Consider the following 20,000-nt stretch of genomic DNA (forward strand, 5'->3'; position numbering starts at 1 on the left):
GTGTGTGTGTGTGTGTGTCTGAAAAGAGGATTTATTTAGTTTTTAATTAATTATTAAATTATCTGTTACACAACTTATAGGTCCTTATAAATATCTAATGTAGTTAGGTATTTATGTAGTTAAGTATTTGTAGTTAATAAAACCAAACCTATGTATCATCTCTCTATGAGACTAAATAAAACCAAACCTATGTATCATCTCTCTATGAGACTAACTAAAACCAAACCTATGCATCATCTCTCTATGAGACTAACTAAAACCAAACCTATGTATCATCTCTCTATGAGACTAACTAAAACCAAACCTATGTATCATCTCTCTGTGAGACTCTGTGGATGTGGGTGATGAGTGTCCTCCATTGCCCAGTGATGGAACTGCAACGTTAAACATTGTTTTCTGTTTTCCTTTTTTTACATCAGCTGAGGACCTCAGTGGGGTACGCCACAGCGGGGCTCTCCGACAGAGGGTCTTTCGGGACAGATCCGATCCCTTGGCATTGCCTGAGAATATTCTTTATGAGCTATACAGGTTCTCATCAGAGGGTATTTGCTATTTGATCGTCCTCGTTGGACCTTATGTAGGCAATGCTACACAAAGAAGCCGTGCACTTACTGTAGCGAAAAGATACGGTGTGCCGTGCTCTTCGCAACGTTGTAGATGCGCTCAATACTTTGCTAAATGTGTCCGTGGTGTTTCCTAGCTTTTTGCCTTCTCAAACTGTCAAGGAAGGATTTTATACACTTTCAGGAAAATAAAAGCTCCTCTGTGGTAGAGTGGAAGTAACGCATCAGTCTTGAATTTCTGCGTGCGGGGTTTGTCTCCTAAGTGATGCGCATTTATGTGAAGCTTAAAAAGTCCCAAATCATATGGAATACTTATTCACTAAAGGTTCTGGAATTATATTTTTGTGCTTATTTCAAAGTTGAACCCATGTTCTCAAGGCCGTGCTGGCACCACATCTAGATGGGGGTAAAAGGAATGTCGATGAAGCGGCGGGTTTGAACCCCGGTCAGAGTCGTGTCTTATACTAATCCACTACACCACCGCCGCCACATCTCAGCAGTTTAAAACATATGCTATACATTTCTTAGATGTGTATGTTAGGGTGTATTCTTAGGGTGTATTTAAAGCGAATTCCCTAAGTTATAGAATAAAGCAGGTTGGACGTTGCTTTTGCATTTTGAAATCATCATCACTCTATTGGGATTAATGACAAACAATTCTGCATTTGGCATAGTTATTTATAGACAATGTGCAGAATCTTTTCACTTAAGAATTTACACAATCGGCTATTTTTTGCCAGCACGCCTCCCTAGCCTTATTATGGCTTAGTGTTGCCCCTCGCTGTTATCAGATTCTTGAACTCCTCATAGGAGTTCATCATAACTATCTGTTCCTCTTGAGTGAAATAGACTGCTCTTGATTTATCCATTTTGTAAAGGTGAGTAAAATGACGCGATAAACTCTCCTTTTTACGGGAACGCGCGTTGAACCTAAAGCGGAAAACCTGGCTTAACTAATCGAATCCTAAGTGAGCTTCGTGGTACCATTTAACTCTGATTGCGAGTTTCGTATTTGTCGATCCAGGTTATCCCAAGGATGCCTGGGTATGTTCAGCACGCTTCGTAGTATACCCCACAGGTGATGAATTATTCAATAAATAAATACAATTATTTATAATGGTAATTCAAGGAAGTTCGGAAGTTCACCTAAGCCTTCAGAACAATATTCCCTCGTGGGAAAAATTCCTTGAAATATCATTATAAATAATTATTATAATTGAGGTTAGTGAACTGTTTGATGTCTTGTTTCTTTTCATGAACAAAAAAAACACCAGAGACCAGGCTGAGTTCTAGCAGCAACGCAACACACTAGTTTATTCAATACCCAACATATATTCATGTTAATACAATGTGAAACATTACTATTTATTTAATATTCTTACAGAATGTCCAGCATTACTTCATTGTTGAATCTAAAACTTTAAACATTGGCAGGATAAACATGCTGACGTGCATACAGTGAAAAGGTAAATCTTGGCATCCAAGAAAAATTGGCTCACAGATTTTAGAATGACACCCGACTTGAGGCATGAAACTGAATGTGCAAACAAAACAAAACAAACAATGCTTCATATACAGAGGTGAATGCCCAAAATCACAAATATAACCCATAAAAGTACATGCCAATACCAGCTTCCTGGTATTTTAAAACAAAGTTAGAAGGTAGAGCCTTCTGGGAGTTTGAAACCTCCAGTACTCGAGTTGAATGTTTCTGTATGATTACATTTTCATTATTGAAATTAATAAAATCTCCATATTCCTATATTATTATGGGGGAAACAATCCCCATAGTCCATATTTCACTTCCCTATTATTTTCCTACATTCCCTCCTGCATGACGGGGACCATTTTTGAGACATTTACATACTTCTTTGTAAAAGGGATGGGGAAATTGTGGTGAAAATAAAATACATTCATCAAGTTTGGCACTAGCAGTGAAATAGATTGTGTTGAGGTGTTGGATGTTAAAGTCTTGTTTACATTCATTCATACTTTTGCTACGTGTGAAAGTGTGAGATCCTACCATGGTCTCCTTACTTCACAGTATCAGAGTATGCTCTTCAATGGAAGTACTTCAGACCTGCTGTTTGTTTTCTTATCGGGTAATTGTCAATGAAATCATAAAGTGTCCACTCTTCTCTTCTCCTTCATCTCCCCCCCCCCCCCCCGCCCTCATCCCCCTCACTCCTCCCCCGTGTCATAACCGCAGACCACCCCCACGTCCTCCTGATGGGAGCAGTTGTGCTTCCCGACCTTCGACCTCTTGCACTCCAGCAGGGTCCCCTCGTCTCCGCGGCACTCCACGTCGTCCAGCAGGATACGCACGCCGCTCTCCGCGGCCCCCAGCGCCGCCCTCTTCTTCACGGTCAGCGCCGCGCCGAACCCCAGCTGCCGGCACACCACGGCGGCCGCCTTGCTGTTGAACAGGTCGTCGCACACCGAGCCCCACTCGCCACGGATGAACACCTCCACGCGGCCGCGGTCCATCAGGCCGTCCGCGCTCACCAGCCGCACCGAGCCCGCCCGCAGCCTCCTCCCTCCGGTGCCCCGGTTGTAGGTCCTGGCTCTCCCCGCTGCACCTGCACCCCCGGGGGGCGTCTTGTGGACCTGGTTCCCCTCCCCGGCGGTCACCTGCTTCCCGGCCAGCCGCAGCTTCTCTTGCTGGGCTCCGGACAGGGTGGTGTTGGCCGTGGGCCGCCGGGGCCTGGAGGAGGGGGTGGGGGTCGGTCTGACGGGGCGGGAGGGTGGAGGAGGAGGAGACGCAGGAGGGGGTCGGGAGCGGGGGTAGTGAACGGTGATGGAGCTGGGTGAGGAGGTGGGGGTCGGGGTGGTTGAGCGATAACCTGAAGGGAACACAGAATCACCCTCTTTATTGTAAACGGACGATCACATCCCAGTGGGGCTGGTGGATCCAAAGAGGTACAACGGTTAAACGACGTGAAACTCGTGACCCGAGTCTGTGTTGCTTCAGGGCCATGTTGGATGTGTTTGATTTGAATTGAAAATGACGCTTTTTCATTCAAGCATTGAGTAAGTTTCACAGCCTAGTGGCCCATGAAACCTATTCAATATACAGACTAGTGATGTTAGGGCATGCAATGAAAGGACAAAGACGCACAAACAAGACACATAAAGATGAAGGGCATTTTTTCAGATGCAAATACATTTATTTAAAATAAATAATGCTCTAGGTATGCAATAGTGCAAATGGTTGACATGGTTTGACACACAGGAAGCACCCTTTGCACTCGACACAAATGTGAGAATGACGGTAACCCTTATTACCTGAGTTCAGAGAAAATAAGTGCAACAAAAGACGTCTGTCGCTTTCATTGAGACAACAGCCATGGTACCAGCCAACGGACTAACCTCTACAAGCCGAAGCTTTCAGCATGAAATGATTCTGTCTTCATTAAAGTGCTACCCCTAACAGCTCAGTGGAAAACTCAGGGTATTCCAGTTATTTGTATGTGTTAGCTGCAATGAACAGTTTTATTGCAATAATGCAATTGTTCTACTGAATCTAAGTGGAACTGTATTCTATATAGCAAGCTATTGACGACTATCTCATACCAACAAATAAATAGAAAGAATTGCGCATTAGATTGATCGACAATTAATGAACCATTGATAAAAAAAAACGTCTCTAAAATCAAGAATGTGCACACCCAGGACCCTGGGGGTCTGAGGGGCCACGGCCCCTAGAGGGTCTGAGGGGCCACGGCCCCTAGAGGGTCTGAGGGGCCACGGCCCCTAGAGGGTCTGAGGGGCCACGGCCCCTAGAGGGTCTGAGGGGCCACGGCCCCTAGAGGGTCTGAGGGGCCACGGCCCCTAGAGGGTCTGAGGGGCTATGGCCCCTGGGGGTCTGAGGGGCCACGGCCCCTAGAGGGTCTGAGGGGCCACGGCCCCTAGAGGGTCTGAGGGGCCACGGCCCCTAGAGGGTCTGAGGGGCCACGGCCCCTAGAGGGTCTGAGGGGCCACGGCCCCTGGAGGGTCTGAGGGGCCACGGCCCCTGGGGGTCTGAGGGGCCACGGCCCCTAGGGGTCTGAGGGGCCACGGCCCCTAGAGGGTCTGAGGGGCCACGGCCCCTAGAGGGTCTGAGGGGCCACGGCCCCTAGAGGGTCTGAGGGGCCACGGCCCCTAGAGGGTCTGAGGGGCCACGGCCCCTAGAGGGTCTGAGGGGCCACGGCCCCTGGGGGTCTGAGGGGCCACGGCCCCTGGGGGTCTGAGGGGCCACGGCCCCTGGGGGTCTGAGGGGCCACGGCCCCTAGAGGGTCTGAGGGGCCACGGCCCCTGGGGGTCTGAGGGGCCACGGCCCCTAGAGGGTCTGAGGGGCCACGGCCCCTAGAGGGTCTGAGGGGCCACGGCCCCTAGAGGGTCTGAGGGGCCGTGGCCCCTGGGGGTCTGAGGGGTTACATGGTGACGTTACAGAGCGAAAGCAGAGAGGGAGAAGGGAGCACAGAGGAGGAGGAGGAGGAGACCTGGTCTGTGGCTGCTGGCCACGCCCAGGGCCGTGGTCGGGACCTTTCTCCCGCTGGCTTTAACCGAAGGCCTGACGGTCGGCCTGCCGGTCGGCCTGCCGGTCGGCCTGACGGCCGCCGCGGTCGGCCTACGGGCGGTTGTCGTTGCCACGGTGATCTGCTCAGTGGCAGTTGCTCTTGTAGTGGTTGTTTTTCTCGGCGCCGTTGCCGTTTTGCGCGTCGTCGTTCTCGGGGCCGCTGTCGGCGGCGCCACCGTCGTCGTCGCTTTTCTGGTTGTTGTCGTCGTCGCTTTTCGCGTTGTTGTCGTTGTTTTTCTTGTGGTTGTTGTTGTTGTTGTTGTTGTTTTTCTTGTGGTTGTCATCGGCGCAGCCGTCGTCGTTGGCTTCTTGTTAATGACAAACTCTGCAGGGTTGGGGAGGGGAGCACATCACAATCAACACCTGAACCATTCTGTATACTGTCAGTATACTGCCCGTATACTGCCCGTATACTGCCCGTATACTGTCAGTATACTGCCCGTATACTGCCCGTATACTGCCCGTATACTGCCCGTATACTGTCAGTATACTGCCCGTATACTGCCCGTATACTGTCAGTATACTGCCCGTATACTGTCAGTATACTGCCCGTATACTGTCAGTATACTGCCCGTATACTGCCCGTATACTGCCCGTATACTGCCCGTATACTGTCAGTATACTGCCCGTATACTGCCCGTATACTGCCCGTATACTGTCAGTATACTGTCAGTATACTGCCCGTATACTGCCCGTATACTGCCCGTATACTGCCCGTATACTGTCCGTATACTGCCCGTATACTGCCCGTATACTGTCCGTATACTGCCCGTATACTGTCCGTATACTGCCCGTATACTGCCCGTATACTGCCCGTATACTCCATATGACATAACGTAACAAAAATGAGTTTGGATGGCACATTGCGGGTGTGTCCTTATGTGTCCCTATGACAACAGGCTAAAGGCGATTAAAAATGCGTAGAGGAAAGGAAGCGGCCAGGGACACCCTACCTTCCTTAGGGTGGAAGTGAACGAGCTTCCCCTTGACCTGGACCGGGGACGGCTTGATGCTACACTTCCCAGGGGGCGCCCTCCTGTGGATGAGGCATCAGGAGTCACCGTGTGTCAGCCAGGAGCCATCAGACGGATAAAGCGTAGCATTCATTATTCATAACCACTATTTACACAACAGCTAGACGTCTGTGGTGTCAGCTGCACAGACCAGGTGTTCCTCTCCAGGCCCTTCCCCTGATCTCCCCGCTCGCTCTCTCTCTAGGGCCCCGTCCACACGGTTGTTTTGTGAAAACGCATAAGTCTTGTGTGTTTGGGCCGACCCCCCCCCGCCCCAACCAGCTGGGCGACGTTAGAGTTCTGTCGAATTTTTTTTTGGATTTGATTTGTATTATTTTTGTAGCTTTAAATACAGCCCCTTGGTAATTTAATTACTAACTGTACATTGAAAGGTATTTTCTGCTCAATCTAAATAGTTTAAAAACTGCTTTCTCCTCCTCGACTGTATGTTTGTTTACAGCGCGCAGGCTTGATGCGCATGAACCAGCCACACAGTGGCCTTGAATATGTACTACAGCGATTCTACAGCTCAATGCGTTTTCGCGATGAGTCCGTCTTTACGGAGATATTCCTGAAACGCAGCCAAGGAAAACGGAGGAGAAATGATTATTTTTGCCCGTGTGGACGGGGCCTAGGCTTTGGGTACACAATACCATGCCCAACTTTTAAGATCCAACTCAGCCCCTCTCACGCAGGACTGCGAGCCTATAGAGTACGCAGGTGGAGCCCTGGTGTGAAAGTGCTGACCTGGGTGAGGGGGGCCATGAAACGAGCCCTGCAGGGTTAAAACCAAGGACAACCTTCTACTGCTCTCATGTTGAATCCGTCTTATGGACAGAGACAATATTGTCATTGTTGCCAAGCCACTACCAGTATGCAACCTGTTCTCTGACAGAGATAAACAGAATTAAATATAAACCCACAGAGATCCTTTTAAATATCTTTGTATGCCATGAAAAGAAGAGAAATAGCAAGCGAGCGACAGCCGTGATGGATGGTACAACTGTCAGGATGGCCGGTACCTAATGAGTGGTGCATTCCACGTCCTGTCCTGGGTGAAAATGGTTTCCTCTGCCCCACACAACGTCACTGACAGCATGTGCCGGGGATTGCTTGTGCTCGAAGGCGTATGAGTGACTTACTTGGACGGGTCCGTAATCTTGTAAATGACTCCGGCTCTCGCTGAGGCACTGGGCGTGCCTGTCGCTAGGAAGTACAGCTCACCTGGAGAGACGACCACGGACACAGAGGAGTGGAGTTACAGAGGACATAGAGAGAGATAGGTGGAGATAAGGGTCGAGGGAGATGGAGTATACACTGTAACACTTTGATGTAAAGCGAACATTGACATGACGGCAAAATTCGGTAATCTACTGTATTTATATGATACAGTAATACTATTGCAAATAAACAGTACCTTACTGGCAAAACTACTGCCAGTACTTTTACAGTGTAGTGAAATATATGCAGAACAACACTATGAAACACTATGAAAGAAACACTTTAAAAATCAGACCTCTGCTACCAAACACATGAGGCAGTACCTGCTTCGTCTTCAGCGAAGGAGATGATGTATTTGTAGTAGCTGTTGATGAGCTTGGGGAATCGGCAGGTCTGGTCTTTGCCCATACAGATCTCATTGTACTGCCATTCACCGGTCCCCATGTCCTCCTTTAGAGACATCAGACGCCTGAACAGACACACACACACACACACGCGCGCACACGCACACACACACGCACACACACACACACACACAAACACACACACACACGCACACACGCACGCACGCACACACAAACACACACATTATTCCCAATTTTTTCAGAGATACGTTTTTAAACCTGAAACAATGAGTGATCATTTAATATTAACTCAACTTCACCATTTAGCATTTGCACACATGAAAAACGACCTTTGAAATGGATTTTTCCTTGTTTTGAGCAGCTATTAAGTGGGTCACCTACAGGTAGACTACTACAGACATTGGAGTTCGCCCCAAAACTTCTAAGCAGGCAGTCAAACCGCCCTGACCACTACCAGACTGTCCTGTTCCTAATAGCCGCTATATACAAATAACACACGTCCTCCATGCATCTATACACATGTTACCCGACACACACCCGCTCATGAAGTCCCCGAAGATGTAGAGGCCGTTGAGGTTGGGCATCTGGCAGCCTCTGTAGATGTAGCCTCCGGTCACAGACTTGCCCAGCTTGTGGGGGTAGGCGAAGATGGGGAGGATATCGTCTGGAGAGCAAACCACATTCATGTTAAGTACGGCTGGATCCACGTCGTACAGAATGATCGTCGTCATCGGTGACGGTCCAATGCCCCGCGTGTGAACAGAAGGACGTACCCAGCGTGGAGTTTTTACAGAGTTTGCGGTCATAGCAGCTGAAGCCTTCTTTGGCTCTCCATCCATAGTTTCCACCTGTAAAGTTGGAAAGGAAATGCATTTTGAATTAGAGTATAGCTATAGCATCCAGAAGAGTGAGTATAGCTCACTCTTCTGGATGATGCCCTGGGAAATGGAATGAAGCAAAAATGTGCAGATTTTTTAGAGGATTGTAGACAAAAAAAAAAATGCATTTACTTATTATATTTATGACTTATACATCTAGAAGACACAATTCATGGCAATTTTTATGTTTTTAACATATTTCATTCCCTTCTTTGAAACAGGCAAATCACCAAAAGCAGAGTGAACTAATCAAAGTACTGAGTTTTGAGTTCAACAAAACAACCGTACCATTAAGCATGATTGCAGCACGAAGTAAAAAGAGATAAACTTTGACCATGTGATTATATTGTCTGAGCGGGCTCTAGAGCGGTCGCTGCTCCGTGATGTCACCTTTGACCACGAGGTCCACCTCCTCGTATTTATTCTGTCCCACGTCGCCACAGAACAAGCGGCCACGCCCACGGCCCGTAGCCGCGTCGCCACGGTCCACGGAGCAACGCCACATGTTGCGCACACCGTACGCATAGATCTCTGAGAGAGAGAGAGAGAGAGAGAGAGAGAGAGAGAGAGAGAGAGAGAGAGAGAGAGGTGAGGAGAGAGAGAGAGAGCGGTGAGGAGAGAGAGAGAGAGAGGTGGGGGAGAGAGAGAGAGAGAGAGAGGTGAGGAGAGAGAGAGAGAGAGAGAGAGGTGGGGGAGAGAGAGAGAGAGGTGAGGAGAGAGAGAGAGAGAGAGAGAGCGGTGGGGGGAGAGAGAGAGAGAGAGAGAGAGAGAGAGAGAGAGAGAGTGAGGAGAGAGAGAGAGAGAGAGAGAGAGAGAGGTTGGGGAGAGAGAGAGAGAGAGAGAGAGGTGAGGAGAGAGAGAGAGAGAGAGAGAGGTGGGGGAGAGAGAGAGAGAGAGAGGTGAGGAGAGAGAGAGAGAGAGAGAGAGAGGTGGGGGGAGAGAGAGAGAGAGAGATTAGACAGCCTCATTGTACATCAACAGTGGCAGACATCGGCTAGCCATTTATCAGCATCAACAACATACAAGTTACAAATGCAGGGTGGGGCAACAGGACAAAAACAAAGAGAAACGATTTCTGAATTAAACAAAGTTCCAATCGCTTCTTCTGATAGCTTGTAACCAAAGACGTCTCCTGTTTGCCTTAAATGGGGTGCGAGTTGATGATATCTGATAGAACTTCCGCATTTTGTTTATCTTATTAAAACGGTTTGTGCAACCGTTTGCACAAACAAGACAATCAACATCAACAACATGCAACAAGTTACAAATGCAGCGTGGGGCAACAGGACAAAAACAAAGAGAAACAAAGAAAGAAAGACAGAAAGAGAGAAAATAAATGTGAAATGGAAGAACGATTTGTTATACTGTGTCCAATTTACAAACAATTTTACCCACATCAATATTTAGGAAGTCACACGTATTCAATCAGATTAAAAGCAATCCGGTCCTTTCTATAGGGGGATTATTTGTTTATCAACACGGCGGATGCGTGCGCAGCATGACTGCAGAAAGAAAAAACGTTTCACCGGTTGCCATGGTTATCTCCGTGTGGTTAACTTGCAGTAGTGGTGTTAACTAGCGATGTTGTCAGCTTACTACAACAGTTTATCAGCGAGTGATAAAATTGGTTATGTGGATAAATTAACATTAGTGAATGGGATAGGCTACATCTTAATGACCCATACGCGTTAGGGGCAGGTGAGTGGATGAATGATGAGGAAAAAGTGGCCCCGACTTGAGTGGCCAGACATCCATTCATACCTGATCGAGACACTAAGTCTCTATTCCCGAGAGAGCCTGAAGTCCTACACGACACTGGACGCCTACAGCTATGTCACAGACAATCATGTTCAGGACATACTTTTACATGATTACAAAATTGAAAACTTCGTGACTCTGAAGACCAAGGTGCTGCCTAGTCAAAGACAAGGGAAGAGGACGGAGATGTATAACGTCTGGGTCATTGTGCAGATTGTTGCATTTTTAATCATCTGCTCGTTCCAATCGCTTCTTCTGATAGCTTGAAACCAAAGACGTCTCCTGTTTGCCTTAAATGGGGTGCGAGTTGATGATAGAACTTCCACATTTTGTTTATCTTATTAAAACGGTTTGTGCAACCAACAGCACAACAAGACATGATCGTGCGCTCGTCTCTTTCTGCAAACGACATGCGCAGTAGAGCTGGGAGTGACGTGGACTGATAATCCCTCTATAGGATCTCAACAGATGAACCAGGGCGGTACCAGGCAGGGCGGTCTCAACAGATGAACCAGAGGGGCACCAGGCAGGGCGGTCTCAACAGATAAACCAGGAGGGTACCAGGCAGGGCGGTCTCAACAGATAAACCAGGGCGGTACCAGGCAGGGCGGTCTCAACAGATAAACCAGAGGGGTACCAGGCAGGGCGGTCTCAACAGATAAACCAGGAGGGTACCAGGCAGGGCGGTCTCAACAGATAAACCAGGGCGGCACCAGGCAGGGCGGTCTCAACAGATAAACCAGGGCGGTACCAGGCAGGGCGGTCGGCTCTCCTAGGAAGGGGTTGTCTGGAGGAATGCTGTAAGGGGCCCCATCGTCGTTGTCGTTGACGTCGATGCGAAGGGCTTTGCCCAGATGAGTAGACCTGAGTAGACACACACACACACACACACACACACACACAGACACACACACACACACACACACACACACACACACACAGACACACACAGTAAATGAGTTGTACGTGTCACTGCTATCTAAAGATGATCCTAGCCCGTTGATAAACTGTAGGTTATTTGTTCATTTTTTACCGTGTTTGTATTAATCTGCTTTGACCGCCCATACAGAAGAGGACACGACAAGAAAAAAACTCTGCTTTACTCTTACCTTCTTTCCTGCCCTGCTTTCTACAAATGTGTGTGTGTGTGTGTGTGTGTGTGTGTGTGTGTGTGTGTGTGTGTGTGTGTGTGTGTGTGCGTGTGCGCGTGTGTGCGTGGAGTCAATAGTATTCTTGGCAGTGTCTACCAGCACTGCTAATACAGCATGTCAAAATAGCCACTCATCTCTCTGCTCATAAACTACAAACTAACTGCAGCCGCAGTTTTACAGACATTATGTCAGTGAAGGCATTCTTAGTTGTGGGTGTTAAGATAAAGGCTAGGAGGTTGCATTTCAATTTCAAAACCGTCAGTCATAATAGCCTAAAAACGTATAATAGTAAATAAACAATAGTAAATTAATCTTTACTAAAAGTAGTTGAATTAAAAGTCTTCAGTATCTGAGTTCTAGACTAAAACGTAATTTCACATGACCCAGTGCTTAGCCTGAGTTCAATAGTAATTAGCTATTTTATTAAGTCACTCCATAATGTTTTACAGGTCATGTCTCACTTGCCCTGCCTGTCTGCTTTTTAAGCCAAGTCTGGACAACACAAAGACCTTTTGATGCCACAGAGCCCATCTAACCTGTAGCTTCTGCGCTTCTATGCTAGGCTATGCTGCATGGCCCCTTTGAGCCAGGCCAGGCTGATCATATAGCAGAATACCAGGTGGACCATTCAGAACGCCTCATAACATGAATTTATTGAAAACTCAAAGACATTAGGTGTTAAAGCTAAAATAACAAAAGTTTGTTGGCATTAAAAATAAAAAATAAAATAAAATTTATTTAAAGAGCTCATGAGCCAATGGGCAAACTGTTTCCCCGGCTGTGTCCAATGCTAACACCGAGCTGTACAGAAGAAGCTTCATAGATTCATTCAATGGAAATTTCCTAGTTTGTGGAGCAGCAGCACAGTCAACAACGGCCTTGGGTCAACTCCGTGGAGTCTACCGTTGATCTATTGACGATTGATTCACAAAGCCACTCACCTATTCTGAGAATTGCCAAACTTTCCGAAGGGATCCCCCGCACGGCCGCCATCTCCGATAAAGATGTAGAGGAAGCCATCCTCCCCGAAAAGGAGCTGTCCTCCGTTGTGATTGGACGCGGGCTCCGCCACCTCTAGGATGGTCCTTTACAAAGACGAAGCCCGGCCTGTGAGACCACTTCACTTACACACGTGTGCTACATACATACAGACATCAACTACACATTCAGTGAAATGGAATGCATTTATTTAGCACTAGTGGCCACTCCAATTACTTTCCAGTATTGCCTAACATTCACCCATTCATCAGGGTGAGGTGTCTCGCTCAGGGACACCTCGACACTCCAGGAGGAGCCAGGAATGGAACTAGCAACCTTCCTGTTACCAGCCAACCAGCGCTACCTCCTGAGCTACTGCCGCCCATGAGACAACGGTGGTGGGGAGGCAGGTTACCAAGGACACCCATGGAATGGCTTAGTGGTTTGTCCTCATGTTTCCATTCCATTATACGTTATCAATGCATTACCCCTGACCCCTGCGGCCAGGATCCTGACCTTGGTGTGCTTGTTATCTGGTCATGTCCATGTGGAGATGCAGAAAGACTGTGCTGATACGATGGGTACGAGATTGTCTCGGTCCATAAGACGAATGCACCGGTGTGTCTCTCCCCTCACCTCTCGGATGCGTGGTCCAGTTGGTTGACGTCGTGGGTGGACAGTGTGAACTCACTGACGCGTATCTTCTCCTGTCTATTCACCGATACGGAGTAGTAGACGTAGGCCTTGCGGACTGTGGTGAAGCTAGGAGTTGGGATACAGCACATATTTACTACTGGTCATATTTTGATGATAATAAGCAGAGTGAACAATCAAAATCAATACAAACGTTTTTTCTGTCATTTAGTAATTATTTGTTTTGATTGTGTTAAAACCATTATTTTACCTGTCAAATTTGCTCATCATCTGACACAGCTTTGCAACATAAAATATAAAATATAAGTGTTTGATCATAAAGTCACTTGCTTGGACAATCTAACCGTAGCATGTTTGTGTCACACTGTACGTGGGTGCTTCCACCCACATCAGTCGATCCAGACTCAAACCGATAGCAGCTCTCTGCTCAGGGAGGCACCTGGGGTGGAGGGCGATGCAGAGGAAGCCCCGCTCGTCGCCCGCCCAGGGGGAGGTGAGCACGGCCTGGGTGAGGTTGAGGAAGGGCCGGTCCACCCGCGAGCCGTTGGCCAGGTACACCCACACGTAGCCCAGCTGCTCGGCCACGAAGAAGCGGTGGCTGCCGTCGTTGGCGTGGACCATGGCCACGGGGTTGCGAAGCCCATTGGCCACTTCCTGCAGGCACAGCTCCAGGCAGCCCTCGGGGTCCTCGCGCACCGAGCCCAGGTTAGCATTGAGCTCTAGGGGGGATACGGCAGGGGACAGAGGAGACCAACAGAGGGGGTTCATCTGTGTTCTAATCACTAATCACACAAGGTCTGTGTACGCAATAATGGGTATAGGTGTGTGCCAGACGTGTGTGTGTGTGTGTGTGTGTGTGTGTGTGTGTGTGTGTGTGTACACATCAATGTATGTGTGTGTGCCACGTGCACCTGAATGCATGCATGAGTGTGTGTGGGTATGTTTTTGTGTTTTGCTATTTAGGAGGACATTTTATCTTAAGCAACTTAGAATATATTCAGACACACTTCATTAAAGAGCAGGATGAGAGGTGACTGCATCTTTGCTCGAGGCAGTGGCCTTTGAACCCAGAACCTTCCACTTGTAAGTAGAATATTTCACAACCTGCTCTTCCTGCTCCAACACATCGCTAGCCTCATAGCATAATGGCAGAAGTCATATTTGGGCAGTTATGGGCTGTCTAACCTAATCCCTCCTGACGCTGCTGATTCACTGTGCCTCATTGGCTATATCCTAAACCAATCAGAGTCATTTTTACATTCCATAACCACTATCTGCCAAAGCATTTTTGACAATAAATACAAGATGAATTTACTTACTTCTAAGGACTTACTTTTAAAACAAGACTGAAAACTTTTACGTGTACTTTAGCTTTCTCCTAAATCTTAAATATATTGCACTTTGAGTCTGCCTCTTGTATGAAAAGTGCAATATAAATAAAACTGCCTTGCCTTGCAGTCATGCTATGAGACTGAGGACGTGTGTGTGTGTGTGTCGCCCTGCGCCCTCACCCGCGTTGCTCAGCACGTTGGGGTAGCAGTACTGCTTGTCCCTCAGCTCCAGGAAGTCACAGAAGGCTCTGCGGTCCTCCTCCAGGCCCAGCGTGAGGTTGGTGATCTGGGCCGGGGAGCCCAGCAGCCCCTGGCCGCGGCCGGCGCCCCCCAGGACCTCCAGGACCAGGCTGAGGGTGTAGCGGCACTGGTGCCAGTAGTCGGAGCAGTAGTCCCTGCACAGGCCGGGCAGCACCCGCATGGGCGTGTTGGCGTCCTCAGCGTCAAACAGGTGGGCGGAGTACGGCGAACACTCCTGGAGACAGGGGGAGGCAAGGTCCCAGGGGTTCAAACTCATCATAGCTTTATTCGCAAAATATGCAAACATTGTGCAGAACATGGGAGGGTTGAATCTTGAACCCAGGGTTCCAGATTCCAGATTCCAGCTCCTTGTGCTCCTCGCTGCAGCCCTCTCTCTCGTGGAGGAGTTTGCCATGATGATGTTTGTGTCACATGACTCGGTAATGTTCGTGAGGAGAGCCTTCCACACGCCCACCTCATCATCATCATGGTCGGGCAGGACCAGGCTATATAAAGCTTATTTGTTTAAATGCGACCGTTTAAAAATGTCTCTGAGGACGGTGGAGTCCGTTATTAAGTCGCAGCCACACGGCCCACGCCCAGCAGGGTGAGCCGTGAGCTGCAGGCAGCGGGAGCACAAGGAGCCTGAGAGACACACCACTGACTGAGCCGCTGATGCACTGCTGACATCCACCAACTCTGAAAGGAATTGGTGAAGTTAAGAGTGGAGAGCTGCTCTCACTCTGTATCACTCTGTATCTGTCTGTGTTTCTCTCTCTCTCTCTCTCTCTCTCTCGCTCTCTCTCTCTCTCTCTCTCTCTCTCTCTCTCTCCCTCTCGCTCTCTCTCTATGTGTGTGTGTGTATGTGTGTGTGTGTGTGTGTGTGTGTGTGTGTGTGTGTGTGTGTGTGTGTGTGAACACAGGCATGTGTGTTTGTGTGTGTGCACAGATGAGTGTGTGTGCATGTGCATGTGTGAGGCAAGTTTGTGTGGGCATGCGAATGTGTGTGGCACGTGTGCCTGTGTGTCTTTCTATGTGTGTATGTGTGTGTGTATATATGGGCAATGGTGAAGTACTCGAAGACCACGTACTTGAGTAAAAGTTGAGATACCTAGTGTAAAATATTACTCCAGTAAAAGTGAAAGTACTCCCTTTAAACGAGCAAAAGTATAAAAGCACTTGGCTTCAAATGTACGTGTGTAAGTATCAAAAGTAAAAGTAATTTGGTGTAATGTAGTTCCAATGTCTTGCTATGTCCAGAGAAGGCACTTAGAGTCGTTCTTCCTTTCCTCTACTTCAAATAGTTTGCTTAAATATGGCCATGGGTGCTCAATTTCAATATCTGGCGCTTCTTCCATTATTGTGTGTTGGCTATAAACGTGACAGCGAAATTTGAAGGCTAAACAGAGATACGACGACAGAAGCAAGGATTCGTGCAGTTTGGGGAGGAGAAACCCGCTCAAACTGCACGCATCACGATGTGTTCTGATTGGTACACTGATTGGTACACACAAAAAATGACTTAAGTACGGTGAAAAATGACTTGTACTTGGTTACTGTCCACCACTGTATACGGGTGTGCTTCCTAATCCAGGAGTAGGTTGGAAGAGGACAGCAGTTGAGAGAAAAATTAAGGGAATCTTCAGATCTGCAGGACAAACCCAGCTTGTCCTCCTCCTCGGCTGGCACACAGAACATCCGACTCAACTTAAAAGCTGGCCAGAAACACTTTCATCTTCAAAGTGCCTTTTGTCCAAATCCATGACACACAAAGAAAATGTGTACTTCCTGTTTGAAAAATGTGCGATGCATGCATAAAACTGTTCCAGGGGCGACATTTATTACCCTCTGGTATAATGCTCATTTGTGTGGTAGTCATGTTAAAGTCACAGGTGTTTAGACCGTGGGCTACAGCAGCACATCCTTTCTAGGGTAAAGGTCGGCTAGAATTCGAACACATTTAGAAAATGTATATCTGAAGGAAATCATTAGATAGGCAATGAATGTGATTTTATTAAGGCCTACAGCTTGACCGCTGCAGGGTAGAATCCAGTAACTCAAAGTCCCATTTGTCCTTTCCTTGCTGGTCATTTTCAATAATCAGACTAAATCCATGCAAATAGTTGGGGCTAATCGACAGAAAAATCTACAATTCATCTCTTCAGAATGAACTCCTCAAAGATTAGCTCATACGATGAGAGCGTTTGAATCAGGTCCAACTGCTCAGAATAGCCATGGTATTCCTGGTATTCCTGAGTTTATTGTGCTATGAAAAATAGCATTAACTTGATCCAATACCCCAATCAATTGAATCATGATGTTGTACTTCAAAAAGGGGATAGAACCCATGTTTGGGTCCTGATCCAGTTGGACCAACATTTGGTCATGAGCGGGAGACTGTGATGTCCGTCTAACAACCAGCTCCAGCCCATCAGGTGGCCGTCAACTGGAGCTGATTTACGTAGAGCAAATAGAGCTTTGAAGTTGTATTTAAAACGGCAGAGTTGTAGCCAAACTGATTAGTGGCATCGAGAGGAATGAGGGGAACAGAGAGAAACAAGGAGAATGTATGAGCTCATCAAGGGAGTCCATTAGTGATAGTGTAAAAATGAAGCTGTTTTAGATGTTCCATCCATAAATCAATGAAAGGTCATCGCAAAACAAGTACAGTAAAGAGTAAAGTAAAGAGTAAAGAATACACAATTGAGAAGCAGGTTAAACAGGACATAATGCACCATATCGCAAGATTTAAGAGAGTTGGGCAGCACATGTGACAAATGTTAGAAGTACATAAATACACATACCAAGTACGTACCAAGAAAGACAAAGAGAGGCCAGCTTTCCATCTGCTGTTTGCTGTCATTGCTGCAGGTTATTAAATGTACAGCCTACAAGCGCTCATAGGGTACGGCTAGGATGGAGACTCCATACAACTCATAAATGCTTATTCATCATTTAGACGTCCCTTACTTTCAAAGTAAAATTTAGTTTTTCAGTTTTATATTTGCTGATGCGGTCTTGCTTTCTGTTTAACTTGTTGAACGTGAATTTTTTAAACCGTTTTGAATCTCTTTTGTGTCTCTGTGTTGAGTCGCAGTGTGACCTGCATCCTGCGTCCACAGGACCTGAGGAAGAGGATGTTTGTTTGGTCAGTTGAGCTCCAGGATGATGAAAGGCCCACACACACACACACACACACACACACACACACACACACACACACACACACACACACACACATACACACACACACACACACACACACACACACACACATATGCATGCAAAGGCACACACACATACATATCCACACACATGTGGAAGCCTCTGCATGAACACATACACACACAAACACACGCACACATGCACACACAGACACACAAACACACACACACACACACACACTCTCCCCTATATCGCCCCCTTCTGATATATCAGTGCCAGTGAGAGGCTTCAACAAAGCCCTCAGTGTCGTGGTTTTCTGCAGGATAAGTAGTCTGGCAGGCCTCCTGATCCTCAAAGCAATGACTCTGAGTTTGCCGACCGCACCAGCTTCTCAGCTCTCCAAAACACACACACACACACACACACATCTCATGGTGGGGAAGATGTACATGTAAATGATATGCTCAGTAGAAATGATTACTGCCTGATGACGAGCACCTTTTTAGAAGATGTGCAAAAAGGGAGGGAGGGTAATATTATCAGAAGTATTTTTTTATTGTTGTTGGCCTCTGCTGCTATATTTTATTTCAGGGTCAGCCATCTGTCTAATGGCCTTTGATAAATGGACAATGATTTCTAGTTGGCTGGAGTCGACATTCTATATTTATTGGTGAGAAACACACAGTGAGAGACACAAAACTAGAATACATTTGGAATACCTCCATTGAAGTAGAAAAGACCACAGTTTTGAGTCCTCTTTCCCACATAGTTCCCAGTAAATTACTGGGTTTACCTTGCAGGCACCACAAGTGATTTCCACTCGTCCCATGTGCCGCTCCGTTCTGGAATATTTCCGTCTTGCAGCCTTTCACACATAGCAAGGCCAGACCCTTAACCCCTTAACCCGTCTATCCCGCTATCGCTATAACGTATGTGATTGAGAGCAAGACTGCAATGTTCGAGAGCGTAGCTGAAGTGTGAATAATGACAATCACAAGTGGCGCCTGGAAGGTTATCACAGCAATTTACCGGGAACTGTGTGTGAAACAGAATGGTGAATGGTTTGTTCCGTTTATCATATCAACCTTTTGGATAGTAGGAAGGATAGTAGGTAGGTATGGTAGGCAGGTAGGGTAGGTAGGTAGGTATGTTCACTATACCGTTCAAAAGTTTGGGTTCACTTAAAAATGTCCTTATTTCTTAAAGAAAACCACAGTTTTTTTCATTGAAGATAACATTTAATTAATCAGAAATACAGTCTAGACATTGTTAATGTGGTGTGTAAATGATTATTCTAGCTGGAAACTGCAGATTTTTTATGGAATATCTACATAGGTGTACAGAGGCCCATCTCCAGCCAGCGTCACTACTGTGTGCTAATGGTACATTGTTGAACTAATCGAGTTAAGAGGCTAATCGATGATGAGAAAACCCTTGTGCAATTATGTTGGCACAGCTGAAAACTGTTGAATAAAGGTGTGAGCTTTCATAGAATACATGAAATTGTCTGGGTGACCCCAGACTTTTGAACGGTAGTGTATGTACATAGGTAGGTATGATAGGTACAGTAGGTAGGATGGCAGGTTGGATAGTAGGTAGGTAGATAGGTAGGTATGTATGGCAGGTAGGTAGGTATGGTAGGTGGGTAGGATTAGATAGGTAGGTAGGATGGTCTAGGTAGGATGGTGTGTAGGAGTAGAGAGGTAGGCTCGTAGGTAGGTTGGTTTGTAGGATGGTGGGAACGAGTAGGTTGGTATTAGATAGATATCCAGATACATTGTTTGTGCAGGTCAATGTTGATCAAAACTGATCACCATTTTAATGGTGCTTATGCTCACCACAGGCGTCCTCCTACCTGGCAGAGAATGCTGCGTATGAACTTGCCACAGGCGGTGAAGCCTGAGTAGTCAAAGAAGTCCATGACGGTGTAGAACCGGGTGGACACCTCTTCGTCCTGCTCCAGGTCACAGCACCCAAACTTGCTGTACTCCTTACAGAAGACCAGGGGCTGGCGCGGCTCAAAGGGGGGCTTGTAGTCCAGGCACTGGGGGTGACAGCTCCCCCTCCAGGCGTGGAGGAGCAGCAGCAGGAGCAGCAGGAGGAGGTAGGAGATGGAGGGGGCGCC

The 20,000-nt window shown here is 47.3% G+C and overlaps 1 protein-coding gene across 1 annotated transcript in view; it reads right to left on the reverse strand.

Moving 5' to 3' along the window:
* Positions 1-2,744: 2,744 nt before the first annotated feature.
* LOC311342366 (HHIP-like protein 2) overlaps positions 2,745-20,000 on the reverse strand; it is a gene marked incomplete at both ends in the record, with an annotated part of 17,301 nt that continues 45 nt past the window's right edge. The window contains 17 exons of the mRNA XM_084467211.1: positions 2,745-3,406; positions 4,232-4,316; positions 4,519-4,625; positions 4,801-4,907; positions 4,993-5,446; positions 6,075-6,157; positions 7,277-7,358; positions 7,679-7,824; positions 8,258-8,384; positions 8,494-8,568; positions 8,989-9,129; positions 11,108-11,220; positions 12,449-12,592; positions 13,122-13,247; positions 13,579-13,858; positions 14,651-14,945; positions 19,731-20,000. The exon at positions 19,731-20,000 is cut by the window's right edge and continues 45 nt beyond it. Of these exons, the coding sequence (XP_084323337.1) occupies positions 2,745-3,406; positions 4,232-4,316; positions 4,519-4,625; positions 4,801-4,907; positions 4,993-5,446; positions 6,075-6,157; positions 7,277-7,358; positions 7,679-7,824; positions 8,258-8,384; positions 8,494-8,568; positions 8,989-9,129; positions 11,108-11,220; positions 12,449-12,592; positions 13,122-13,247; positions 13,579-13,858; positions 14,651-14,945; positions 19,731-20,000 (3,297 nt within the window). The remainder of the gene's footprint in view (positions 3,407-4,231; positions 4,317-4,518; positions 4,626-4,800; positions 4,908-4,992; positions 5,447-6,074; positions 6,158-7,276; positions 7,359-7,678; positions 7,825-8,257; positions 8,385-8,493; positions 8,569-8,988; positions 9,130-11,107; positions 11,221-12,448; positions 12,593-13,121; positions 13,248-13,578; positions 13,859-14,650; positions 14,946-19,730) is intronic.

This window comes from Micromesistius poutassou (genome assembly GCF_964030765.1).
Source record: "Micromesistius poutassou genome assembly, chromosome: 4".
Classification (NCBI taxonomy): Eukaryota; Metazoa; Chordata; class Actinopteri; order Gadiformes; family Gadidae; genus Micromesistius; species Micromesistius poutassou.